The following is a 26,321-nucleotide window of genomic DNA, read 5'->3' on the forward strand; positions in this document are numbered from 1 at the left end:
CTGTTAAAACTGGTATATACCTTGAGAGATGTTACCACAAGCAATAACTACAATGTCATTATCACAATTGAGAAGTTCAAACAGTCATCCCTTAATATCATGATATAGTTCAGAGTGTTTAGATTTTCCCTTCTTCAATATTTGATGAATGGTTGTTTACAGTTCATTCAAATAAAAATCCAAACAGGGGACTTCCCTGGTGGTTCAGTGACTAAGACTCTGTGCTCCCAATGCAGGGGGCCTCACGTTCTATCCTTGGTCAGGGAACTAGAGCCAACATGTCATGACGAAGTCCCAGCACAGCCAATAGGTAAGTAAAATCAATAAATAAATGTTTATTAACAATCCAAACAAGGTTCATGCACTGCTTCTGGTTGGAGGCAAGTTCCTGTAAGTTTTGGGTTCCTCTTCTTCCTTCCCCCCCTTGCAACATATTTGTTGAAGAAACTAAGCTGCTTGTGTTGTAGATTTCACCAGTCTGATGGTGTCCTTGTGATGTAGTTTACCACATTCCTCTGTTCTCAGTTTGACCAACCAAGCATCAGGTTCTGTGTCCAGTTTAGGGGCAAGTCTCCCTCACAGAGGGCAGTGAGTCCTCTCAGCAAGTGACACTCAGGGAATGTTTGTCCGTCCTTTCGTGACACAAGCCGCCACCTGGTCGATCAAGAGGCAGGCTTTCTTTTCCAACATTTTATCTGAACAATTACAAACATTCAGAAAAGCTGGAAGAAGAGTACAGTGAATATTCACGTGCTGGGCTTAGTCACTCAGTTGTGTCCCACTCTTTTCGACCCCATGTGCTGTAGCCTGCCAGGCTCCTCTGTCCATGGGGATTCTCCTGGCAAGAATACTAAAGTAAGTTACCATGCCCTCCTCCAGAGCATCTTCCCAGGCCAGGGGTTGAACCCAGGTCTCCCGCATTGCAGGTGGATTCTTTACCAACTCAGCCACCAGGGAAGCCCATAGGTTCCACAATTACCATGGTGCTAAATTTTCTTTATCATACTGTGTCTCTCCATCTGTCTGTCCATTCCATCTGTCAATCCATCTCATGTTTTGGACACAAAATAGGTGGATGTCACTTTATTTTATTATGAATGTTATGAATATGAATGTTATAATTTTAACCATTTTAAAATGATTTAAGGGGCTTCCTTGATGGCTCAGTGGGTAAAGAATGTGCCTGCAATGCAGGAGACACAGGAGATGCGGGTTTGATACATGGGTTGGGAAGATCCCCTGGAGAAGGGAATGGCAACCCATTCTAGTATTCTTGCCTGGAGAATCCCATGGACAGAGGACCCTGGTGGGCTACAGTCCATGGGGTCACAAACAGTCGAACGTGACTGAGCAATTGCTGCTGCTGATGCTAAGTCGCTTCAGTCATGTCTGACTCTGTGCGACCCCATGGACTACAGCCTACCAGGCTCCTCCATCCGTGGGATTTTCCAGGCAAGAGTGCTGGAGTGGGTTGCCATTGCCTTCTCTGACTGAGCAACTAAGCACACACAAATGGTTTAAGTATATAATTCTGTGGCATTAAATACATTCATGATATCCTATAGTCATCATCACAATCTGTTTACAGCACTTTTTCATCTTCCCCCAAAAGAAACTGTCTTCATTAAATACTAACTTCCCGTTTCCTTCTCCCTCTAGCCCTCCTTCTAATTTCTCTATGAATTTGCCTATTCTAGGGACCTCGTATAAGTGGAATATTTCTTCGTTTGTGTCTGGCTTATTTCACTTAACATAATGTTTGGAGGTTCATCCATGTAGCATGTTCAGAATTTCACTTGTTTTTGTGTGCGTTAGTCGCTTAGTCTTGTCTGACTCTTTGCAACACTTGTTTTTAAGGCTGCATAATATTCCAGCTATGCTTCAATTTATTTATCCATTCTTCTGTCGATGGGCAGAATTTGGGTAGCTTCCACATTTTGGTTAGTCTGAATCATGCTGCTATGAACATTGGTGGGAAAGTATCTGTTAGAAGCCTCATTTTCAATTCATTGTTGGAGGTGGTTTAGTCACTAAGTAGTGTCCAACTCTTCCGACAACATGGACTGTAGATCTCTAGGCTCCTCTGTTCATGGGATTCTCCAGGCAAGATTACTGGAGTGGGTTGCCATTACCTTCTCTAGGGGGATCTTCCTGACCCAAGAATCGACCCCGAGTATCCTGCATTGCAGGCAGATTCTTTACTGACTGAGCTATAAGAGAAGCCCTTTCAATTCTTTGAAGGTCTATATATCTAGGAGTGGAAGTGCAAAATCATTCAGTTCTATGCTTAACTTTTTGAGAAACCACCAAACTTTCCTACAAGTGGTCGCACCATTTTATATTCCTGCCAACAGAATACAATGGCTCCGTTTCTCCACATTGTCACCAACAGTTGCTACTTCCTGTTTTGTTTTGTGTTTTTGAGAGTCACCATAGCAATAAGTGGAAGTGCTATCTCACTGTGGTGTTGATTTGCATTTCCCTAGTGGCTCGTGATGTCGAGCATCTTTTTGCGTGTCTATTGGCCATTTGTACATCATGAGAAATGCTGGACTAGAAGAAACGCAAGCTGGAATCAAGATTGCCGGGAGAAATATCAATAAGCTCAGATATGCAGATGACACCACCCTTATGGCAGAAAGTGAAGAGGAACTAAAAAGCCTCTTGATGAAAGTGAAAGTGGAGAGTGAAAAAGTTGGCTTACAGCTCAACATTCAGAAAATGAAGATCATGGCATCTGGTCCCATCACTTCATGGCAAATAGATGGGGAAACAGTGTCAGACTTTATTTTTATGGGCTCCAAAATCACTGCAGATGGTGACTGCAGCCATGAAATTGAAAGACGCTTACTCCTTGGAAGGAAAGTTATGACCAACCTAGATAGCATATTCAAAAGCAGAGACATTACTTTGACAACAAAGGTCCGTCTAGTCAAGGCTATGGTTTTTCCTGTGGTCATGTATGGATGTGAAAGTTGGACTGTGAAGAAGGCTGAGCACCGAAGAATTGATGCTTTTGAACTGTGGTGTTGGAGAAAACTCTCGAGAGTCCCTTGGACTGCAAGGAGATCCAACCAGTCCATTCTGAAGGAGATCAGCCCTGGGATTTCTTTGGAAGGAATGATGCTAAAGCTGAAACTCCAGTACTTTGGCCACCTCATGCGAAGAGTTGACTCATTGGAAAAGACTGATGCTGGGAGGGATTGGGGGCAGGAGGAGAAGGGGACGACAGAGGATGAGATGGCTGGATGGCATCACTGACTCGATGGACATGAGTCTGAGTGAACTCCGAGAGTTGGTGATGGACAGGGAGGCCTGGCATGCTGCAATTCATGGGGTCGCAAAGAGTCGGACACGACTGAGTGACTGATCTGGTCTGATCTGATCGGTCATTTGTATTAGCTTCTTTGGAGATTTACTTGAGTCCTTTGCCCATTTTTTATTTTTTAAAAAATATTTATTTATTTGGCTGCACCGGATTTTAGCTGTGACATGCATGGTCTTTTCATTGGAGCACGTGGGATCTAGTTCCCTGACCAGCGATAGAACCTGGACCCCTGCATTGGGAGCATGGAGTCTCAACTACTAGACCACCAGGGAAGTCCCCTTTGCCCATTTTTGAATTGAGTTTGTCATGGTTGAGTTGTAGGAATTCCTTACAATCTAGATGTTAATCCCTTATCAGATATATGATTTGCAAATACTTTTGATTTGGGTTTTAGTTTCTCTCTTGGCACCATGTGGGAAGTGGACTTTTGCAGAGGCAGGGCAAACGAGGAGAGATTTAACTGGGGCAGGAACGCCAGGTGAGAAGGGGGCGTGGCCTCAAGGATGGGGCAAGTGGATGAACCCTGAGTGCTATCAAGGTCCTCAAGAAGGTCCCTCTCTGGAGCTCAGATCAGGCAGGTCAGAGGCCTGAGAGATGGAACTGATGGAGTAGGAGTGCCCACCTCTCTCTCTTTCTCACTCACACACACACACACACACACACGTGTCCCTTCTCTTGGGATGAGGAGACCAGCTACCTGGAGGAAAAGGGCAAGAGGGATGAAGACAGGGTAAGAACTCAGTTAAAAGTATCACCCTTGGCAGACGATGGCTCAAGATTTAGCTGTTCCTCAAACGCTCCACCTCAGCACTGCACACAGGCAATGGGAGAGCACCTGGAGATCTTCAAAGATTTGTTGTTGTTGTTCAGTCGCTCAGTCGTGTCTGACTCTGTGACTGCTTGGACTGCAGCATGCCAGGTTCCTCTGTCCTTCCCTGTCTCCCAGAGTTTGCTCAAATTCATGTTCATTAAGTTGGTGATGCTATCTAACCACCTCACCCTCTGCCGCCCCCTTCTCCTGCCTTCAATCTTGCCCAGCATCAAGGTCTTTTCCAATGACCTTGGAAAAGACCTTAGGTGGCCAAAGTATTGGTGCTTCAGCATCATTCCTTCCAATGAATATTCAGGGTTGATTTCTTTTAGATTGACTGGTTTGATCTCCTTGCAGTCCATGAGACTCTCAAGAGTCTTCTCCAACACCACAATTTGAAAGCATCAATTCTTCTGCACTCAGCCTCCTTTATGGTCCAATCCTCACATCTGTTAATGACGATTGGAAAGATAAGGAGCCCTATAGAAGTCACCCTGGCAGCCAGCATAGAGCTTGGCACAAGTCCCCGGTAAATGTGGGCTCTGTTCATTGTCACAGTTTTACTCATCATAGGGGATCCTTCATTGTCACCCCCCAAATCTTTTATTTGCCTTCCAGGAACGTTGAGATCTCATGCTAACTCTTTGAAGCCCTGCCCAGAAGTCTGCCCATTGTTCCCTCCTTGAAACGTCACCTCGAAATCCCACCCCTTTTCCTTCAAGGCCGGTGTTCAGATATCCCCATTAACTTCCTCTCTGGGAACAAAACAGCCTTCTTCACCTAAGTTCAACAGGAAGGAGATGTCTTACCACCTTCACCGCTGCACCCCTCCAGGCTTTCCAGTACTGCGAAAAAAGGAAGCCAATTGCACTAGCACTTCCTGTGGGTTGATCTGGGGACAAGGAGTGTAACTGAGCTCTCTCTGAGACTCCTCGGAGACTCGCCAGCACTCTCCATTTCCCTGAGACCCTCATTGTGGACTCCCAGTGGGTGGCACAAAATATTCCCCTGCCCCTCCCTCATCCGGGGCAAGGTGTGGCCCCTGGGCTTCTGCATTCTTAGCTGCAGTCACAGTTCTTCCTTCCCCTGGAGGTCCTGCCTGTTCGACGGTGCCCAGCGCTTCATTAAGGGAACTTCTTCCTCCAGGCTGGTCACCATGATGCCCTCAGGGCCACCACCCAGGGTCTACTGGACTTCGCTCATCTTTCTGCTTCTTGCCTGCTGTCTGTTGCCCACAGGTGAGGCCCAGTGAGCTGGGGAGGGCTGGAGATGGGGGGTTGCTGGGGAGGGGAAGGAGAACAGTGCACCTCACACCCTGCTGCCCAGGGCTGCGGCAACACTTCTTTGACTCAGATCTGTCAGGGGGCTTCCCAGTATCCTTGGGGGAAAGTGGTGGCTCCTTAACTCAGCCTTCAGGGCTCCCTGAGGCCAGGTCCCTGCCTTTCACTTGTTCCCTGCCCCCTTCACAGCACAGACACTTACCCACCCAAACACTTATGCCTGCACATATTTGCTCCCTGCTCCATCCGGACTCGTGATCTCTGCCTATGTTCTTCAGTCTGCCAGGATCACTCTTGCCTTTCACTTGGCTAAATCCTCCTTGACCCTTTAAAACTGACTGTAGCGGTTCCTTCCAGGAAGCCTTTCCTGACTCACTTCCTCCTGGCCTCCTTCTCAACTCTCCTTGGTTCGTGATCCATCATCTGTCTTTCCCACTAAACTGAAACACCACCGAAGGCAGAGACCTTCATATCTTGGCTAAGGGGGTTGTTGAAGGATGGAACCTGCAGCTGGGTGGGCTGGGGGGCACTGGAGCCCCCAGCAGAGACTCTGTTCATGCAGGTGCCCAGGGACAGACCTACCAGGTACGAGTGGAGCCGAAGGACCCAGTGGTGCCTTTTGGAGAGCCCCTCGTGGTAAACTGCACCTTAGATTGCCCCGGGCCTGGATTAATCTCCCTGGAGACAGCCCTCTCCAAGGAGCCCCACAGCAGGGGCCTGGGCTGGGCAGCCTTCCGTCTCACCAACGTGACTGGCGACATGGAAATTCTCTGCTCTGGCATCTGCAATAAGTCCCAGGTGGTGGGTTTCTCTAACATCACAGTGTTTGGTGAGTAGCCGTGGCTGGAGGTGGGATGGCCTTGGGCAGTGGTGGGGGTAGATGACCAGTGGTGCAGGGAGCAAGGTGGGGCTGGGGCCCTGAATTTGCACAAATGGACCTGGACACTCAGTCAGAGCTCAGACCTGGGTGTGTGTGTGTGAGAGAGAGAGAGAGAGAGAGAGAGAGTCAGAGATAGCGGGGTACATCTCAACCGCATGCCAAAGCAGCAGCTGTGAAATCAACTTATCTGGTTCTCAATAAGCATTTTGTGTGTGTGCATGCATGCTAAGTTGCCTCAGTCGTGTCGGACTCTTTGTGATCCCATGGACTGTAGCCCACCAGGCTCCTCTGTCCATGGGATTCTCCAGACAAGAGTACTGGAGTGGGTTGCCGTGCTCTCCTCCAGGGGAATCTTCCTGACCCAGGGATCCAACCTGCATTTCTTGAGTCTCTTGCATTGGCAGGTGGGTTCTTTACCGCTAGTGCCACCTGGGAAGCCCAATAAGCATTTTAAAAATGATATTTCAGGAATTCCTTGGTGGTCCAGTGGTTAGGACTCCAGGATTTCACTGCCAAGGGGCTGGGTTCAATCTCTAGTCAAGGAACTAAAACTGTGGAACGCTCTCAGTATGGCCAAAAAAAAAAGGACATGTCTTTTACTCAATTTTTAAAATTTCTTTTAATATAGTTATTTATTTAGTTAGTTTGGCTGCGTTAGGTCTTAGTTGCAGCCCACGGGATCTTTCTTCGTGGTGCATAGACTCTAGTTGTGGCACATGGGCTTCAGTAGTTGTGACATGCGGGCTCACAGAGCATGTGGCTCTGGGGCTTTGTTGCTCTGTGGCATAGGGAATTTTAGTTCCCCAACCAGGGATTGACCTCGTGTCCCCTGAATTGCAAGGCAGATTCTTAATCACTGGACTACCAAGGAAGTCCCTACTTTTTCTTTTTTTTTTTTTTTTGTATTTACTTATTTATTTGGCTGCCCTGAGTCTTAGTTGTGGCAGGCGGGAGGTAGGATCTAGTTCCCTGACCAGGGATTGAACCCCTGTGCATTGGGAGAGTGGAGTCTTAGCCACTGGACCACCAGGGAAGTCTCCTGTTGCTTTTATTTTTATGACAGGTAATAAATTCATGTGGTTCCCAAATTGAAAAGTATTAAAAAAAAAGGGGGAGTCAGTGTCAAGTCTCCATTCACCTAGTGTCGGCTGTGAGTGGCTGTTGTTTTTAGTGCAGACGCATAGGCGCTCACCCAAAAGCACTTATGCAAGCCCGGGCTGGGGAGGTACACTCATGAGCCTCATTTCACAGATGAGGAAACTGAGGCTCAGCGGGAGTAAAGTCACTTGCCAGGGTCCATGAGCAGAGATGCCTGGAGTCCAGGTCTCAAATCCCTGCTCTTCACAGCTGAAGTCTTCCTCTCCAGACCTGATATCTCTGTTACCAGTTTCTTATGAATCCTTCCAGGTTCTCTGAATTTAAAAGAAGACAGGGAATTCCCCAGCTGTCCAGTGGTTAGGACTCAGCGCTTTCACTGCTAAAGGTCCAAGGTTCAGTCCCTGGACGGGGAACTAAGATCCCACAAGCCACGTGGTGCAGCCAAAAACAAACAAACAAAACAACCCAATAGACTAGGAAATAGCTGAGTACACCACTCAGGGTGCCGACGGTTTTGTGAGGCCTCAGAAAAGTGTAGTGTACATCTGGAGCTGTGTGTATGCTCTTCCTGTGCGTGCACTAGTGTCTGTATTCATGGTTGTGTACCTATATGTCTGTGAGCATGTGGATCTGAGTGTCCTTATCTTTGTGTGAGTGTACTTGTATAATGTGTTTGTATGCTGTGTGTGCCTGCATGTGTCTCTGGACTTGTATCTTTTAAAAATAACTTTAAAATTTTTATTTGTTTTTGGCTGGGCTGGGTCTGCATTGCTTCAAAAGCTTTTCTCTCATTGTGGCGAGCGGGCCTACTCTCTTGTTGCAGTGCTCGGGCTTCTCATGGCTTCTCTTGTTGCAGAACCCGGGCTCTAGGATGCACGGGCTTCAGTAGTTGCAGCTCTCGGGCTCTGGAACACAGACTCAGTAGTTGTGGTGCACAGGCTTAGCTGCTCCTTGGCATGTGCGATCTTCCCGGATCAGGGATCGAACCCATGTCTCCTGTATTGGCAGGTGGATTCTTTACCACGGAGCCACCAAGGAAGCCCCTGGATTTGTATGTGTGTGTGCCTGCACATGTGTATGTGTCAGTACCTGTGCCCGCGTGTATATCTATGTGAGTATGTCTGTTTCTGAGCATGTGTGGATGTCTGGGCCAGTATGTGTCTATATGTGTCTTTGTGTGTATTTCCGCACGTTTGCCTACGTATCTGGGTATCCCCGTCTGTGTGACTGTGAGATGCCTCTGTCCAGTGCTGTGCAGGAGCCTATTTGTCCTGGCTCACAAGAGCCCACTGGGCTCATCTCTTCCCAACTCTGTGTCACATTGAGTGGCTTTAAATCAGCCCAGAGTGGGAGTATTTACACCACAGAAATTGGCGAATACTCCACATGCGGGCTCCCTCATCCACCATAGAGAGCTCAGGCATAATCAGCATTGGCTACCATACAACTAGCCCTTGAGTGGAGGTTAAGATGGAGGCCTCCTTGTTAAATACTCTAAAAGTGTACATTTGTTGTTGTTCAGTTGCTAAGTCGTGGCTGACTCCTTGCGACCCTGTGGACTGTAGCCCACCAGGCTCCTCTCTCCACGGGGATTCTCCAGGCAAGAATACTGGAGTGGGTTGCCATTTCCTTCTCCAGGGGACCTTTCTGGACGAGGAGTCAAACCTGAATCTCTTGCATTGGCAGGCAGGTTCTTTACCACTGAGCCACCAGAGAAGCCCTGTAAATGTTTAGATGTTAAAAATTTTCCATGGAAGCCAGTCTACAGGCCTGTGACAGCTTCAGAGCCAGGCTTGAGAGCTGCTCCCCCAGGGGAGGACCAGGGTTTGGAATGTGTGCCTTTGAGAGCCACTGCAGCTGCAGCTGGGATTGGACCCAGCCTGGATCTGTTGAGTACCCCCAGGACTGTACAGAGCACCCTCAAGAGGCTGCCCTAGGCCTTGAGCACTTGGGACAGACTGGGGAGGACTGGACTAAGCTCTGGGAAAGGCCAAGATCAGAGTCCAGGCCAGAGGCTGAAGGAGGGGTCAGGGGACTTCCTAGATCTAATGTCATGGAGGTAGGTGGGCACACAGATCTGGAGTTTGGGAAACCCACTAAGCCTGGCTCTGCCCCTTCCTGGCTGCACATCCTTGGGCAGACTACCTCACCTCGCTGGGCCTGTTTCTCTGTCCATAAAAGGGAAGAACAATAGAGGAGATTTCACTTGGTTGGTGTGTGAATGAAGGTAGATGACATTTGGAAAGAGGAAGGAAAACTCAAGATAAACAGGAAGTGTTATGATTACTATTAACATCATAAATGGCCATAAACTTTAGTCCTCTTCCTTGCTTCCCCCCCGCCCCCTTAACTGTGAACAGAAAAACTGATTCATTTCAATGCCTGCCAAGGAGTCCAACAAAACAGGAAATAATAATCATGCTGTTAATGATAATGGCAAACACATATACTAGCACACTTGTAAGTCCAGCAGGTTTATTAACTTGAAGTTCACAGTCCTGCACTGGGCCACCCTGGGCTCCTCTCCACGGTGGTCTTTGCCGGGCTGGCTGGTAAGTTCTACTCTCCCCTTCACACGCCTCCATTCAGGGTTTCCAAAGCGTGTGGAGCTGGCACCCCTGCCCCTCTGGCAGCCTGTGGGTGAAGAACTCAACCTGAGCTGCCTGGTGTCTGGCGGGGCCCCCCGGGCCCACCTCTCCGTGGTGCTGCTCCGAGGGGAGGAGGAGCTGGGCCAGCAGCCCTTGGGAAAGGAGGAGCCCGCCAAGGTCACGTTCATGGTGCAGCCGAGAAGAGAGGACCATGGCACCAATTTCTCCTGCCGCTCTGAACTGGACCTGCGGTCCCAAGGACTGGAACTCTTCCAGAACACCTCGGCCCCCAGGAAGCTCCAGACCTATGGTGAGGGAAAGAACTGCAGACGGTGGGTGATGAGTGGAGCCAGAGTTAAGTGTTCCCTGGCCACGGGAATTCCTGAGAATGGGGTGGCCTGGCCCTCAGGGCTTTAAGGAACACATGCCCTTGGCCATTGGGCAGGGTAGCCTCAGATGGGAGGCTCACAGCCTTGGAACTTCTGAAGAAGGCTGTGTGTGTTCTGGAAAGGGAGTGATGCAGGCTGCAAGGTATCCTGGGAAAGAAGGACCCTGGTTTAGGGGGATGAATGTCATGGGGAAAAGGATCTCCACAGCTGTGAGACCTCCACCTGCTCACTTCTATCCTTCTTTCAAGCCATGCCCAAGACCGCCCCGCGCCTCGTTTTCCCTCGGTTCTGGGAGATGGAAACCTCCTGGCCTGTTAACTGCAGCCTGGATGGGCTGTTCCCAGCGTCGGAGGCCCATATTCAACTGGCGCTGGGGAACCAGATGCTGAATGCCACAGTAGTGAGCCACGCGGACACGCTCACGGCCACAGCCACAGCGAAAACCGAACAGGAGGGCACCCAAGAGATTGTCTGCAACGTAACCTTGGGGGTGGAGAACCGAGAGACCCGGGAGAGCTTGGTTGCCTATAGTAAGAGGGGGCGGAGCCAAAACTGCTCAGGAGGCGAGGGGTGGGGCTGACCCGGGAACGTGACTACGTGTAATAAGAGGAAAAGTGAAAGTGTCCGACTCTTTGTGACATGGACTGTATAGTCCATGGAATTCTCCAGGCCAGAATACTGGAGTGGGTAGCCTATCCCTTCTCCAGCGGATCTTCCCGACCCAGGAATCGAACCGGGGTCTCCTGCATTGCAGGCGGATTCTTTACCAACTGAGCTATCAGGGAAGTCCCATAGTAAAAGTAGTAGTAATAGGGGGCGGAGACAAAATAGCTCAGGAAACGAGGGGCGGGGCTGACCCAAGAGAACGTGACGGCCTCCAGCCCAAGGGGGCGTGGCACACAGGCAAAGACTAAACCTGAGACAGTAGGGGCCTAAGTAACCCGAGAGGAGCCTGAGTGCCTGAAACTGGGTCGGGTGAGGGCTGCAGAGTAGACGAAGGGGTAGCCTGGATACCCCGAGGGGAAGGACGCAGGTGGGGGCAGGGCTTCACCCAAGGGAGGTGTGTGGTCAGCAAACTCCTGGGAAATGCCCCGCCTTTAGGATTCCAGGGGCCCAACCTGAACCTGAGTGAGTCTAACGCCACCGAGGGGACCCCAGTGACTGTCACTTGCGCGGCCGGACCCCAAGTCCAGGTCATGCTGGACGGAGTTCCAGCCGCGGTACCAGGACAGCCTGCCCAGCTTCAGCTAAAGGCCACCGAGATGGACGACAGGCGCACCTTCTTCTGCAATGCCACCCTCAAGGTGCATGGGGTGACATTGCACCGTAATAGGAGCATCCAGTTGCGTGTCCTGTGTGAGTAGGTCACGCTGACCTTTAATCCCTTGCTTCCTTGATTTGAGACTTGTCTCTCCCTTGCCCCATTGTGCCTCGGGTGTGTTGGGTGTGTCTGATCATTTGGCGGTCCCACAGACGGCCCCACGATTGACAGAGCTAAATGTCCCCAACGCTTGATGTGGAAAGAAAAGACTATGCATATCCTGCAGTGCCAGGCCCGGGGCAACCCGAACCCCCAGCTACAGTGTCTGCGGGAAGGCTCCAAGTTTAAGGTGCCCGTCGGGATTCCATTCCTCGTCTTGTTAAACTACAGTGGTACCTACAGCTGCCAGGCGGCCAGTTCACGGGGCACGGACAAAATGTTAGTGATGATGGACGTTCAAGGTGAGCCTCGGCAAGGCGTTATTTATCCTAGATGGGCAAGTTTAGGAGGGGCTGAAACGAGCGTATTTATTCTTCGCTTTTCCGCACAGGTCGGAACCCGGTCACTATCAACATCGTCCTGGGAGTGTTAGCGATCTTGGGCTTGGTGACTCTCGCTGCAGCCTCAGTGTACGTCTTTTGGGTGCAGAGGCAACATGACATTTACCACCTGACGCCAAGGAGCACCCGGTGGCGCCTCACGTCTACACAGCCCGTGACTGTGGCAGAGGAGTTATCCTGAGCTCAGTGATACTGAGCAAAGACGACGGGGGCTTGGCTGTACCTATCTTCAAATTCCGAATAAAGGCTTTAAAATCCTTACACAGTGGCTTGATTCCATCTCGCAGCTTCGCGAGTCTATTGAGTGACATCGCGATAGCGGAAAAGGGCGGAACCTGTAGTGCCCAGACAGGGCTTGAACACCGAGGGGTGGGCCGAGGCTTACCCAATGGACTGAAGGAGTCGAGGGGAGGCGGGGCTCCTCTTGGCCAATCGGCGGTCGCGTCCTCGTTGCCGCTCTATGCCGCTCCGCCCCGGCTCGCTGGTCCCAGAAGGCGCCGGGTTTCCCAAGATGGCGGCCGACGTGTCCGTTACTCACCGGCCGCCGCTGAGCCCAGAGGCTGGGGCCGAGGTTGAGGCTGGTGATGCCGCGGAGCGCCGGGTGCCTGAAGAAGAACTGCCGCCACTAGATCCAGAGGAGATCCGGAAACGCCTGGAACACACCGAGCGCCAGTTCCGTAACCGCCGCAAGATACTGATCCGGGGCCTCCCGGGGGACGTGACCAACCAGGTATGGGGGGGGGGGGCCGTGTGGGAGCGTGGCGGGAAATACCACCGTGCGCGTGCGCGGGGGGAACCGGGCGACACCAACGGTGGCGTGCCCGGGGGGGGGGGTCGTCGGCGGTGAGTCCACGCGGGATCGGGAGAGACCAAGAGCGGGACGTAGGGGGTCGGAGATGGAGGGAGAAACCAACTTTGGACTGAGGGAGGACGTTGCTAGGGGCGACCAGAGGCTTGGAAGGAGCCAAGTAGTTGAAGGGGGCGGGGAATGGAAAGGGGCGGGCAGCTTTGGCCATGTTGGGGGGATAGTGAATGGACAGCCAGATTGGGACAGTGGAATCAGGGACGCCAGTTGCTTCCTGCTCTAGCATGGAGTGGTGGTATCTCATATCCATAAGCTTCATGGTTGACTAGAATGTGCCTTTCTATAGCAAGCGTTTTTGAATTTCTTTTAGGGGTAGATCGGAAGTTAAGGCAGCCCCAGGGGTCTTTTTTCCTCAAAAGCCTCAGGATTAATTTGGAAAAATGGAGTCATCTCCTGTCCCCATGCCACAGGCCTGCAGAGAAGGAGGGGGCATTGTTCCATGTAGCCCTCCTTGGCTGATCCTTGTAATCCATGGGTGCCCTTCTCTTGGCGCCAAATGGGGCAGGACTTCCCAGTGCTCTTTGGACCCGGGAAGATTGAACCTAGTCTGCCCTACCCTTCAGCAATGGAATGGGTTCTTTGTCCTTGCTGTGGAGAATCCCTGCTCCCCTGGCCCCTCCAGCACACCTGCCACTGGCTCTCTCTGCCCATGGGTGGTGAGACCCTAGGAGTGTTGGGAGGGGTGTGATTTGGGGACAGATCTGAGACAGGTGTTTCTACAGTCAGTCAACCTCCTACTGCCCACCATCTCCCAGCCGGAAGCGTTTCTTATCTCCTGCAGGGTGCACAGTGTGTCTGGCAATAAAAGGCCCCAGAGCCTCGCCTCCGCAGCTGGCTTGCAGGAAGCTGTCAGTAGGAGGGAATGGGGAGGCACGTGAAGCCACACAATGTGGGCTTATTAAGTACACAGGGTCCCCAGTCAGGTACCCAGGGGTGGCATTCCCACTGCTGTGCCATGACCAGCTGCTTGACCTTTGACAATTTCCTTCACCTCTCTGAGCCTGTTTCCTCATCTACAAAATGGACTTGTTAATACCCGATTTGCAGGGTTGTTGAGTCAGTTTTGCAAACTGAGGTTCAGGTGGGTTAAACAACTTCCCTGTGGGCAGAACTGGGTCTTGAACTCAGACCGACCTGACTGTCTAATAAGAGCGTGTTGTGTTGGTTAAAAGCATGGGTTCTATAGCTGAGCTCTGCCTCCCAGCCCTGCCAGGTATGGCTGCAATGGCCTTGGGCAAGCAACTGCTCTGAAACTCCATTTTCTCACATGTAAAATGGGGCTGGTGATTGACCTGCCTTCATAGCTGGTCCTCGTGAACGTGCCACTGGGTTGCTCTCTTCATTTCTCCATGATTCTCTGTGCTTTGGCTTGTCTCCACAGGAGGTGCATGACCTGCTCAGCGACTATGAGCTCAAGTACTGCTTTGTGGACAAGTACAAAGGGACAGGTTTGTGGGACCCTGGGGTGGGGTGGGGTGGCCTAGTGGCAGGTGATGACAGTCCCTGAAGCTTGAGAGTCCTGGCCCAGTGTCTCCTGAACTTCAGGCCCAACATTCAGCAGAGAGAGGGGGGCCGTGAACCAGATGGGAGCCAAGGGATTGGAAGGGCACCAGTTATTCTGGAGGACTTGAAGAAGGTCAGACAGGCCTGGTGGACTGGCCAGCAGAGGGAATGTTTGGGATGGGGTCCCCAGTACCCAGGTATCTTCTGGGTGGCCTGGAAGAGAAACAGCAAGGATGCCCCACGATGGACACCCAAGATGAGGGACAGATTGGAGCAATAGTCTGTCCTGCCCTGGGTCTAGGAGACATGCCTCCCGAAATGACGGCCTCCCTCTGGCCTCTCTGCTTCCACGATTTCACTCACCTGCCTGCCTTCCCCTAGGCAGCCAGCTCTGATCTGATTACAAATCTGATCAAACCTGGTCCTAACACTGATCATGCTTCTGTCTCCTCACAACCTGTCTGAGCTCCTCCTGATATTACCTTGCAAAGAGGTACCTCAGCCTTACCATCTCTTCAGGTGTGTAAGGTTCCAGGCTGTTCCCTCTGTTTTTAACGTCTCTTCCATTCAGGGCGGCTCTTCCGAGTGCCCAAGCACACCCCGTACCTCATCATAGCACTGACCACCCTAGGCTGTCGCTGCTGACCCACTCGCCTGCCTCCACGCGGTCGTCATTTCTATGGGAACAGGGACTGGTCTTGGCCCCCTGCATGGAGGATGTCTGTATCCACCAGGCATCGTGCCAGGTGTTAAACCTGCCAGGGCCGTTGCCTGCAGTCTGTAACATGGGCGAGGAGGAGCTGAGCATAGGTGACCCCTCGAGGCCTACCTGGTGGACTAGGGTTGTGGGTAAGATCTTGGACCTCGGAGGCTAAGAGTCCTGGGCTCTTGTCCTGGTCTGTCCTCACTGTTTGGCCACAGGCAAGTGACTTACCCTCCCGAGCTTTGGTTTTCTCACCTGCAAATTGGACATGGCCTGTTAGAGTTGGCTATGAAGCCAAAAGCATTAAAACATCTGAAAAACTGTGGGTGCCTGGGAGGCAGCCTGCCGGGGTTCAAGTCCAGGCTTCTCCACTTGAGCAGGGCACTGCCCTGTGCCCATTTCCTTGCTGGAAAGATAGTGGTTGTGAGGAGGAAGTTATTCCCATTTGACAAAGGAGGAAACAGACTTCAGAGCCACTCAGGGGCTGGCGTTGAAACCCAGGCTCCAGGGACCACATGGGTAACCACTACTACCCCACATGGCGTATCTTATGGAAAAACCCAAACAAACGTTTTGGCCAACACAGTAGTTCTTAGGATGGGGCCAGGCCCCCAGTGGGTGAGCATCACTATGGGTTGTAAGGAGCAAGCCTGGAGGAGCCAGGCGACACTGGCTATTGTTGCCTACTGCTGGTGACTCTTCCAATCCGCTGGTGCCCATGATGTCCTGGTGGTTCAGTATTCCTGAGGTCACGTGTGGTTTAGAGGGAGGTGGGTGTGGGCGGACATGGGGTAGAGGCGCAGGCCCTCGGGGGGCCCCACTGACCCCATGCTCCCACCTGCCGCAGCCTTTGTGACGCTGCTGAATGGGGAGCAGGCGGAGGCCGCCATCAGCGCCTTCCACCAGAGCCGCCTGCGGGAGCGGGAGCTCTCGGTGCAGCTGCAGCCCACGGACGCCCTGCTCTGCGTGGCCAACCTGCCCCCCAGCCTCACACAGCAGCAGTTCGAGGAGCTGGTGCGGCCCTTCGGTAGCCTGGAGCGCTGCTTCCTGGTCTACAGTGAGCGCACTGGTCACTCCAAGGGCTACGGCTTCGCCGAGTACATGAAGAAAGACTCGGCCGCCCGTGCCAAGTCAGACCTGCTGGGCAAGCCTCTGGGCCCACGCACCCTCTACGTGCACTGGACAGATGCCGGGCAGCTGACACCTGCCCTGCTCCACTCCCGCTGCCTCTGTGTTGACCGCCTGCCGCCTGGCTTCAGTGATGTGGATGCCCTGCGCCGGGCGCTGTCAGCCGTCCACACCCCCACCTTCTGCCAGGTAAGCCTGGTGCCCGGTGCAGGGACCTGGGGGAGCAGATGTGAAGCCCAGAGCACCTCGGAGGGGCCGTGTGAGTCACCTGCTCTCTCCAGTCTTCTGGGTTCCCTTTCAGTGAGGCCACTTTGAATGGTGTTCTTGTTAGAAAGGCCATGTGGTACAGTGGGTGACAGCCCAGCTAGGAGCCAGATGGCTGGGGTTCAGATCCCTGCGCACCCTCTGGCGACTTGCTTAACCTCCCCCTGAAAAATGCAAACAAGGCTACTTTTGTAAAAAAAAAAAAAAAATGCTTTGAGACCCGCTCACCCTGCGTTCACATCCACCCCTGTGCTCATGCCTCCAGACCCCAGGGCCAGCATCAAGGAGGCCACTGGAAGAGCCCACCGCAAGTCACACATGGCCAGATCCCAGCCCTGCCCTGTGGCCCCAGACAGGTCACTCACTCTCTGAGTCTTGGTTTCCTTCCTACCCTTGTAAGTAGAGATTCAGCCCTCATGTGGTGGTTTAGGACAACAATCCCTAGTTCATTCTGGTCTCACTTGTCAGGCCCTTCTGTAAGGGTGCCTAGCCCTGTGACAGGTGCAGTGGGGCGAGAATAGGCCAGGCCCAGCTCTCAGAGAGCTCCCAGGTCCCCAAAGTGGACATTCCTTCAGCACACACTGGACACATCCCAGGACAGACAGCCAGGGTGGACAGAGGCAGCCCAGGAAGCCCAGGCCACCCTGGAGGAGGCTGGGATATGGGCTCAGAGCCCAGGTCTGCTGCCGTGGATGTTGGTGCCAGGGAACTGGTGTTAGTAGGAACCCCACTTCTTGCTGCTCCTTTTGCAGCACGCCTACTGTGTGCCAGGCCCTGGATGGGACTCAGGACACAGGTGACATATACTTACAGTCAGCAGCCACTGACTGGAGATTGAAGGCAGCAAGACCATGACCAATTACAGGTTCTCTCTCTGGGTGTGGCTGTCCCCATCTCAGAACGGATCTGGTCCTGCTTTATGACTGGGTTATTGTGAATGGTTGCTCACTCATTCCCCCGCTTATATATCTGCTGAATCCCTGGCCGGGAGGTGACCGCCTCCAAGGAGCCCAGTCACACAGGGCATCCTTGTTGAACAGAGCCTGGGCTTGGGAGTTAACCAGGTCAAAGCCTGAGCCTCCATCCCCCTATTTAGGAGCCACACAGTTTCGATTGCCCTTTGACCCCTTTCTATATTCATTGGATGAGATGGATGTGATTGTGAAAAGCAGCCCATCCAGGCCTTGGTGCAGGGCCTGGCCAGCAGCAAAGGTGAAGTGTTCACTACAAGTAGGCTGAAGGCCAGACTTTCCCTGCCTGGGCCAGTGGGCACTAGGCCCCCACCCACAGCCACCCTACCCAGTGGATCCAGCTGATGGTCTCATCTTACAGATGAGGAAACCAGGGGGCATGGATGGGCACTTGCAGTGACCTCCCCAAACTGGCCAGAAAGAGATGGACTGGGAGTCAAGATCAGGCAGCTGACCAGGGGCCCACGCTCTTAACTGGGCACCCCCACCTCCCATAAGGGAATTTGCTGCCCATGTCAGGGGGCATTTTATTTCCTACATGATCAAGAGGAGAGCATGAAGGAAAGCCCATAGCAGCCTAGTCTGGTTCACTCTGCCATTTATCAACAGGTCAATTTATGTATGTGTATATATATGTATATATGGGTATATATATATGGCTTCCCAGGTGGCTCAGTGGTAAAGAATCTGCATGCCAAGCAAGAGATGCAAGTTCCATCCCTGGGTGGAGAAGATCCCCTGGAGAAGGAAATGGCAACTCACTCCAGTATTCTCGTCCGGGAAATCCCATGGACAGAGGAGCCTGACGGGCTATAATCCATAGGGTCGCAAAAGAGTCAGACACAAGTTAGCAACTAAACAACAACAAATATACATGTCATTTGTATTTATTCTTTAAAAAAAATTTTTGGCTGCACAGAACTATTGAGATCCTAGTTCACTGCTGACCAGGGATCAAACCCTTGCCCCCTATAGTGGAAGTTCAGAGCCCTGACTGCCAGGGAAGTCCCTACATATTTTTTTTAATATAAATTTATTTATCTTAATTGGAGGCTAATTACAATATTGTATTCATTTTGCCATACATCAACATGAATCTCCCACGGGTATACACGTGTTCCCCATCCTGAACCCCCTCCCACCTCCCTCCCCATGTGCCTACATATCTTAATTGGTTCATTTTGTCGCAAAGTTGCTTAAAAACTATGAGTGCTATGTAGTAGCGTTAGTTGCTCAGTCACGTCTGACTCTGCGACCCCATGGACTGTAGCCCGCTAGGTTCCTCTGTCCATGGAATTCTCCAGGCAAGGATACTGGGGGATAATCATCTCCAGGGGATCTTCCCAACTCAGGGATTGAACTGGAGCCTCCTGAATTGCAGGGAGTCACTTCACCTGCAAAGTGGGTGTGCCGAGACCACCTGTATCCGGGGTGCAGTGAAACAGCACCTGTGGCCCCTGGCCCATGGGTATGTGGGGCCCAGCCAGACGCTCTGCCAGGATCTGCCCACCCTGGGACAGCCCTGGACAAGTGTCTAGCAGCCACAACACCCTGAAAACCAAAGAGTCTTGTTGTCTGAGTCAAACTGACATGGGGTCATCTGTGGCCTTCCTCTTTGCATCTTGCTGCCGAGCTATTCTCAAGCTTGATTTCCAGGGTGCCCCAGAACCCCCTGGGGGTGACTGATACATAACATAGGGTATGTTTGGCTCCCTCTTCTCATCTCCAAAACATCCTCAATCCTGGAACACAGGGACTTCTTTGGTGGTCCAATGGTTAAGATGCTGTGCCTCCAGTGCAAGGGGTGTGGGTTTGATGCCTGGTTAGGACTAAGATCCCATATGCTGTGCAAGGTAGCTAATAAAATTAAAAAAAAAAAAAGGCCTGGAACGCATCCTCCCCCAGGATTGAGGGCTGAGGGCCTGAAGTACCAAATGACTGCTGTTAAGGCAGGTGAAGGGGCCTCTGGCTCACTCGTGATCACATCTCTATTTCTGCCACACACTGGCTGTGTGACCCCACCCTCCTGCCCAGCACTACCAGCCTTAAACCGGAGCTCAGTGACCATCTGCCTCATCATCAGACTGTGTGCCCTTCCCAGCTGCACCTGTAGCATCCTCGGCCTGAGGTGTGCGGTCGGGCTGAACTCCAGAGCTACCTGCTTCTCCCACCAGCCCGTCCTCTCCAGGCCCTGCAGTGTGTACTCTGGAAACCCAGGCAACGTCCCCAAGAGGCACTGGCACAAGGCCTGGTGGCTCTGACCAGTGGGAAGCCTGGCTCTGCCCTCCCACCAGCAGTGTGACCTTGAGCATGCTGACCTCTCTGAGCCTCAGTTGTCCCCTCTGAATAATGGGCAGGATACAGCCTCCCAGGGCTGTTGAGAAGGTTCGATGAGTTAACACAGGAACTGGGCACAGGGCCCAGAGTCCATTCTGTCTCTGGGGGTTACTGTCATCAGAATCCTCATCTGGTCATGGCTGTCACTTCAGTTGATGGTGGTCACTGCCACCCTGGTGCTCACGACTGTCTCTCCCCTCCACAGCTGGCATATGGCCAGGACGGGCAGCTGAAGGGCTTCGCTGTGTTGGAGTACGAGACGGCAGAGATGGCAGAGGAGGCCCAGCAGCGGGCAGACGGCCTGGCCCTGGGAGGCAGCCATCTGCGCGTCTCCTTCTGCGCCCCCGGGCCCCCTGGCCGCAGCATGCTGGCTGCTCTCATTGCTGCCCAGGCCACGGTGAGTGCGTGCTGTGGGGGGCGGGTGCCCCAGAGGAGGGGCATGGGGAAGCCAAGGAGTCAGGCAAGGCTCTGAACTGCCCCTCTGATCCTCTCTGCAGGCCCTCAATCGGGGCAAAGGGCTCCTACCAGAGCCCAACATCCTGCAGCTGCTCAACAACCTGGGGCCCTCTGCTTCCCTCCAGCTGCTGCTCAACCCCCTGCTCCACGGTGGCGCGGGTGGCAAGCAGGGTAAGGCGAGGGAGGCCCAGCACTCAGAACTGGGCACTTCCCTGGACTCTTGCTGTCTGAGCTCCAAGTGACATGAGCCCACAAAGAGGGTCTGGGATGACGCTCCCCAAGGGAGCTGGTGCCCTGAGTCCTTTGCAAGGGGGCAGGGTCATGGAGGAGGGACTGTCCATCCCTGGGGGGTGAGGAGGGAACTCATCACCCAGGCTGTTTCTTGGGGTATGTCAGTTGTCCTCATGTTCTCAATGGGCCTGGTGCTGTGCTTCCTCGGGGGGTGGGGGTGGGGGTTCCACCCTCGGACCGCTTCATTTTCTGGGTCTCCCGCTAGGCCTCCTGGGCGCGCCCCCGGCCGTGCCGCTGCTCAACGGGCCTGCCCTGTCCACGGCGCTGCTGCAGCTTGCCCTCCAGACCCAGAGTCAGAAGGTAACCTCAGGCCTGTGGGCCACAGGCTCCCTCACACACATCCCGCAGCCCCTCGTGATTCCATTTCCAGCACTGCTGCTTCTGCCAACGGGTAGCTTACCATCTACCAGCTGTGGGCCCTCGGACTGTGTCCCTGGGGGCCTGGTTCGCAGGTGCTCAGGAAGTGACTTAGTGAAAGCCAAGGCCCCACAGGGGAATAGAGGGGCCTCTCGTCCCCACCCCCTCAACACGCACACGGAAAAACTGACATACCACACACAGGCGGCGCTAGTGGTAAAGAACCCGCCTGCCGATGCACGAGACTTAAGGTAGGGAAGAGCCCCTGGAGGAGGGCACAGCAACCTACTCCAGTATTCTTGCCTGGAGAATCACATGGACAGAGGAGCCTGGCGGGCTACAGTCCTTAATGTCACAGAGTCGGACAGGACTGAAGCGACAGCGCACACATACACAGAACACGCGCCACCCTGTCCAGTTTGATTCACTGGGGCCGAGTCAGCGGCTCGGGTGTGTCTGAGGGTAACTGACAGGTGAGGCTGTGGGCGTGGGCTGTTGTGTGAATAAGAGTGACTGAATCTACGTGTGGCTGTCACACACTGCATCTCCAATCAGGGTGGTTGTGTGTGTTAGACACTGTGCGTCTGTGATAATCAGCAAGGGGACTAGGTGTGAACCGGTGGACATCACTGTGTGAATTGCTGACAGTAACTGACTGGGTGACAGGCTTTGACCCGCTGAGCATGGCCCATCCCATGTTCCCGGGGTCTCCCCAGCACCTGGGCAGGCCCTGGCATGCAGGAGGCCCCTGGTCACTGTTGGCGGGTGGGTAATGGCCAGGGTGTCACAGACATTGGGAGATGCCCTGTGTCTGCCTGTGATTGGCTGTGGGCTGGGCCTGTGGCCCCCCGTCTCATCTCCAGCTCATTATCCTCTGTCCCTAGAAACCTGGGATCTTGGGAGACTCTCCTCTGGGCACTCTCCAGCCTGGGGCCCAGCCAGCCAACCCCCTCCTCGGGGAGCTGTCTGCAGGTAATGCCAACTCCCTCCTCCCCATCTCTCTGGGCTTCATCCCACTTCCCCTTCCCTCTCCTCCCTGGGTGTGGTACATTCCCAGCTGTGCAGCTCTGGGCAAGTGACCTAACCTGTCTGAGTCCCGACCTGTCAGTTGAGCACATGGTACCCGCCTCCTTGGGGAGTCACGGACGTCCTGGGAGTTGATGGACTTCGAGAATGCTGCTCAGTGTCCGAAACTTAGTGGCCCTGGTTCAAGCAGAGGCTCCCAGGCCCCAGAAGAAGGGGTCCTGTGTGGTTGGGCTGCTGACACCCTTCTTCTTTCTGTAGGAGGGGGCCTGCCCCCTGAGCTGCCACCCCGGCGAGGGAAGCCACCACCCCTGCTGCCGCCACTGCTCGGCCCCTCTGGAGGTGACCGGGAACCCATGGGCCTGGGTCCTCCAGCACCCCAGCTTACTCCACCCCCCGCCCCCGTGGGGCTCCGAGGTGCGGGCCTCAGAGGCCTCCAGAAAGACAGTGGGCCTCTGCCAACGCCCCCTGGGGTAAGGCCCCACTTGGTGCCCAGCCATCACCCCAGCCTCCCGCCCTGCAAGCTCCCCCGTGCCAGAGGCCCTCATGAATCTAGCCCTCCCACCACAGGTCTCTCTGCTCGGGGAGCCCCCCAAGGACTTCCGGATCCCCCTGAATCCCTACCTGAACCTACACAGCCTGCTCCCAGCCAGCAACCTGGCGGGTAAGGAGGCCCGGGGCTGGGGAGGCGCTGGGAGAAGCCGCCGCCCAGCTGAGGGCCCCCTGCCTCACCCCCCAGCCCCCGGAGGCGGTGGTGGAGGTGGCGGCAGCAGCAAAGCCTTCCAGCTCAAGTCCCGCCTGCTCAGCCCCCTCTCCAGCGCCCGCCTACCCCCTGAACCAGGGCTGCCTGACAGCTATGGCTTCGAATACCCCTCAGTAAGTATACGTGGCCACCCTGGGGGCAGCCCTTCCAAAGGCCCTGTGTCCCGAGAGCACGTCATTCTCCAGTCCGACATCTTTCTAATACTGACTGTGCTGGGCTGGGCTGAGTGCACGGGAGACAGGAGGGAGCATGCCAGACGTGGTCCCTGCGCTCAAGTCTCTTGTCTGTCTGTCTCTGCGCATCATCAAACCCTGCTTCCTGTCAGTCTTTCTCTCCCAAGAGGCCTGTGGCCACATGTCTGCTTCTTCTCAGCCTCCTCTCTGCCTGTCCTTCTCACTGCTCCCCTCTGCAGGCCCCATCTCGGTCCCTGGAGAACTGCTCCTTCTGTGGTTCTGACTTCTAGGCCAGATGTTGCAGACTGGCCACATGTGTTGTGTTTGGCCCACACTGGATTTTTTAAAAAATAATCGAGATAAATGCCAGTGACAAATTACTGAAACCACAAGAGTTCGCACCTGGGTGCCCTGCTTGCCTTAAAGACCCCAAGCTCCTGCCTCATACCTTCACAGCCCTCTGGGGTCCAGGTGCAGCCACCCCCTGGGACCAGGCACCGCTTCTGTGTCACTGCCCCACCCTGCTTGCTGAGTTTGCCCCAGGCACTAGAGTCTGCCTCCTCCTAGTGACAGCTGTGCTGTGGAGCTGAATTTGGGTGAGGTTGGTTATAGACACCCCTCCGCTCCCCACATTCAACGTGCTTCTCCCACTCTCATTCAGGATGTGGGACCTCGGCGGCTCTTCTCCCACCCACGGGAGCCAACCCTTGGGCCTCACGGACCCAGCCGACACAGAGTAAGAGCCTCCCTGTCCATCCCACCTCCTGGGTGTATCAGTTAGCTCATGCTGCATAAGAAGCAGTCCCAGTACTTTGTGACTTAGAACAGGAAATATTTTATTATTCTCACAGTCCTGTGGGGTGTGGGGGTTGGGGGGGCAGTTCTTTGTAGTCACCAAGCAGTTCAGCTGGGTCTTGGGAGTTCATAGTGGCTTCCTTCATGTATCTGGCAGTCAGTGGGCTGGGGATGCAGCCCCGGCTGCAGTGACTTCCCTGCTGCACTTGGACCTCATCCTGCAGCTGGCCAGCCTGTGCTCATGCATGTGCTAGTGGTCCCGGGGTTCCCCGGTGGAGGAAGGGCGGGCTGGCCCCTCTGCTGGCATTGTCACACACTCTCCTAGGGGCCAGAGCGCAGACTTCTTTGGGGGACCTCCCAAAGGGGGTGGCACAGCAGTGACCTGTCTGACTCAGGCGGCCCCCTTTCTGCAGATGTCCCCCCCACCCGGTGGCTTTGGCGAACGGGGTGTCGGAGGTGGCGGTGGGCCCCTCTCCCACCTCTATGCGGGCTCACCCACGTCCTGCTTCACCAGCGGCCTGCAGGCTGGCCTCAGGCAGAGCCACCTTAACAAGGTGAGGCGCCGCCCCCGCCAAGGACGCGGCCCTGAGGGCAACCAGGACACACGCAGCCCCGGGGGCCTTCAGTGTCACGGCCGGGTGGGTGGCAGGGGTCAGTTTTGCTCAGGGTTGAGCTAAAACAGGCCGTCCTCCTCAAGCCTTATGTCTTGCATGTAGTACTGCCCAGGCTTCTGGGCCTCTTACTTCCTCCCCCAGCAGCCCAGGGTGTGGGTGATGTAGCCCCAACCCACGGATGAAGAAACTGAGGCCCAGAAGGATGACATAATCAGCCCCCAGTCTCAGAGCTCGTAACTGGCAGCGGCAGGATTTGAACATGAAACTCTCGCCTCTGCTCCAGGGGCTGCTTCCTCTCCCATCCCACATCTCCCATTTCTCCCAGGTGGTTGGCTCCTCCCCACTGGGCTCCGGAGAAGGGCTCCTGGGCCTCGGCCCTGGGCCCAATGGCCACAGCCACTTGCTGAAGGTATGGGCAGGGGGTGGGGACCATCAGGGCTGGGGAGTGGTGGCCCCTGGGTGGCCCCTGACCCACCAGCCCTTCCCCTCTGTCTCCAGACCCCACTGGGTGGACAGAAACGCAGCTTCGCCCACCTGCTGCCCTCACCCGAGCCCAGCCCAGAAGGCAGCTATGTGGGCCAGCACTCCCAGGGCCTTGGTGGCCACTACGCAGATTCCTACCTGAAGCGCAAGAGGATTTTCTAAAGGGCCAGTGCTGGAGATGCTCAAAGGCCTGCACCAAATCGCTTTGGGGTTTTCTGGTGTTTTGTTGTTAGTTTTCTTTTCCTTTGGGTAATAGAAAAATCTCTGAAAGACTTTGCTGACCAACCAGCAGGAGCCCAAGGAGTGCGGGGGGCATCTGGGAGCACTCTGCACCTCTGGCCTGCTCCCAGCGTGGAAACCCTGCAGCCTTAAGAGGGAGGGGCACCAGCCTGCTGTCTCTCCCCTCCCCCCGCCACCGTGTCCGCCTGTGTCCATCTCTCTGGGAGTCCCCTCCTGCCTCGTCGCTCCTGTATCTTGGCCTTTCGAGTGCCTTGGAGGTTTCCCTGACCTCCCGTGAGGATCAGAGACTGTCCCCCCTTTTCTAACTTTGACAATTGACTTTGGTTTCCTTTTCTAATTTTTATTATTTTTAAACAATCCAGGACGTTCCCTCCCTGCCCCCCCAGCTCTGATTCCTTCAAGGCCCAGCATGTCTGGGCCTCCATTCCACATTTTCCAGTTTGAAATGGCTCAGCCCTTTTTTCTCTCTCCCACACTTGTTGCAGGCATGGCTGTCTCCTGCCCTGGCCTGCCCTCTCTGGCCTGTACCCCAGCTCCGGGTCCCCTGCTCCCTACCATAGTCCCCTTGCCTTCTGATGCCTTAAAAGCCAGGCCCCAGACCCCGCCGGCCAGAGCCTCTCAGATGCTGAGCTCCGGAAGCTTGACTCAGGACCAAATGGCTCTGGCCTGGGGATCGGGCCCCTCTACCCAAGGTCCCCGATCGTGGGGACAGTAGAAGGCCAAAGTTTTGGTCTTGGCAAACCAGTCCCACCAGCCCTTTCTGCCCAGGCCTAGGTGCGGGGTGGGCTTTCTCTGCCAGCTTAACCCAGTTCCCCTGCTGTCCTACTGTCTGTTGGGCATTGTGCATCTCACTGAGCCTCTGTCCTCTCCCCCATGTTGAAGATGAGCCCTGCCTTGTCATCCCCAAGCCAGATCACCCAGAGCTGGCCTCCCTGTGGCCCAGTGCTGGAAAATAAGACAAGGTGCAGATAAACTCTGCCCCTTCCCACCAGCAGGACCTGTTAGCCTGAGGTGACCCTGGGCTGTGACCCTGGCCAGCTGGGCCACCAGCTCCCCTCCCCTGACTCGGCGTCCACATCCACTCCGGGGGGCTGTCTCCTCCCCATTCTCACACAAACCTTTGCTGAATTAAAGTTTGTAAGTAAATGGTTTTAAAGAAA

General features: G+C 54.2%; 2 protein-coding genes across 6 annotated transcripts; both read left to right on the forward strand.

Annotated features, from left to right (window-relative positions):
* The first annotated feature begins 4,872 nt into the window (after positions 1-4,872).
* Positions 4,873-12,453, forward strand: ICAM3 (intercellular adhesion molecule 3). Its single transcript, XM_027547773.1, has 8 exons — positions 4,873-5,021; positions 5,286-5,377; positions 5,982-6,248; positions 9,987-10,295; positions 10,623-10,904; positions 11,476-11,730; positions 11,848-12,096; positions 12,186-12,453. Exons 2-8 carry the CDS (start codon positions 5,296-5,298, stop codon positions 12,374-12,376), a joined length of 1,635 nt encoding a protein of 544 aa, XP_027403574.1. The 5' UTR covers positions 4,873-5,021; positions 5,286-5,295; the 3' UTR covers positions 12,377-12,453.
* Positions 12,382-26,321, forward strand: RAVER1 (ribonucleoprotein, PTB binding 1). 5 transcript variants are annotated; one of them, XM_027547769.1, is made up of 14 exons: positions 12,382-12,925; positions 14,442-14,508; positions 16,114-16,583; positions 20,172-20,363; positions 20,464-20,593; positions 20,919-21,013; positions 21,955-22,042; positions 22,355-22,566; positions 22,664-22,757; positions 22,833-22,969; positions 23,691-23,765; positions 24,238-24,378; positions 24,722-24,847; positions 24,937-26,321. In XM_027547769.1, exons 1-14 carry the CDS (start codon positions 12,656-12,658, stop codon positions 25,081-25,083), a joined length of 2,244 nt encoding a protein of 747 aa, XP_027403570.1. In that variant the 5' UTR covers positions 12,382-12,655; the 3' UTR covers positions 25,084-26,321. The 5 variants fall into 5 exon arrangements, with proteins under 5 accessions (XP_027403570.1, XP_027403572.1, XP_027403568.1 ...); XM_027547771.1 differs by having other exon boundaries at positions 24,764-24,847; XM_027547767.1 differs by having other exon boundaries at positions 22,664-22,969.

The sequence above is a fragment of the Bos indicus x Bos taurus genome, chromosome 7, assembly GCF_003369695.1.
Source record: "Bos indicus x Bos taurus breed Angus x Brahman F1 hybrid chromosome 7, Bos_hybrid_MaternalHap_v2.0, whole genome shotgun sequence".
Taxonomy (NCBI): Eukaryota; Metazoa; Chordata; class Mammalia; order Artiodactyla; family Bovidae; genus Bos; species Bos indicus x Bos taurus.

Coding starts and splice junctions, on each gene's coding strand:
- ICAM3 (XM_027547773.1), top strand. CDS start 5,296: ATGATGCCCTCAGGGCCACCACCCAGGGTCTACTGGACTTCGCTCATC. Junction 6,249..9,986: donor CTCTAACATCACAGTGTTTG/GTGAGTAGCCGT, acceptor GCCTCCATTCAG/GGTTTCCAAAGCGTGTGGAG. Junction 10,296..10,622: donor CAGGAAGCTCCAGACCTATG/GTGAGGGAAAGA, acceptor CCTTCTTTCAAG/CCATGCCCAAGACCGCCCCG.
- RAVER1 (XM_027547767.1), top strand. CDS start 12,656: ATGCCGCTCCGCCCCGGCTCGCTGGTCCCAGAAGGCGCCGGGTTTCCC. Junction 22,567..22,663: donor CTCTGCCAACGCCCCCTGGG/GTAAGGCCCCAC, acceptor CTCCCACCACAG/GTCTCTCTGCTCGGGGAGCC. Junction 22,970..23,690: donor ATGGCTTCGAATACCCCTCA/GTAAGTATACGT, acceptor ACTCTCATTCAG/GATGTGGGACCTCGGCGGCT.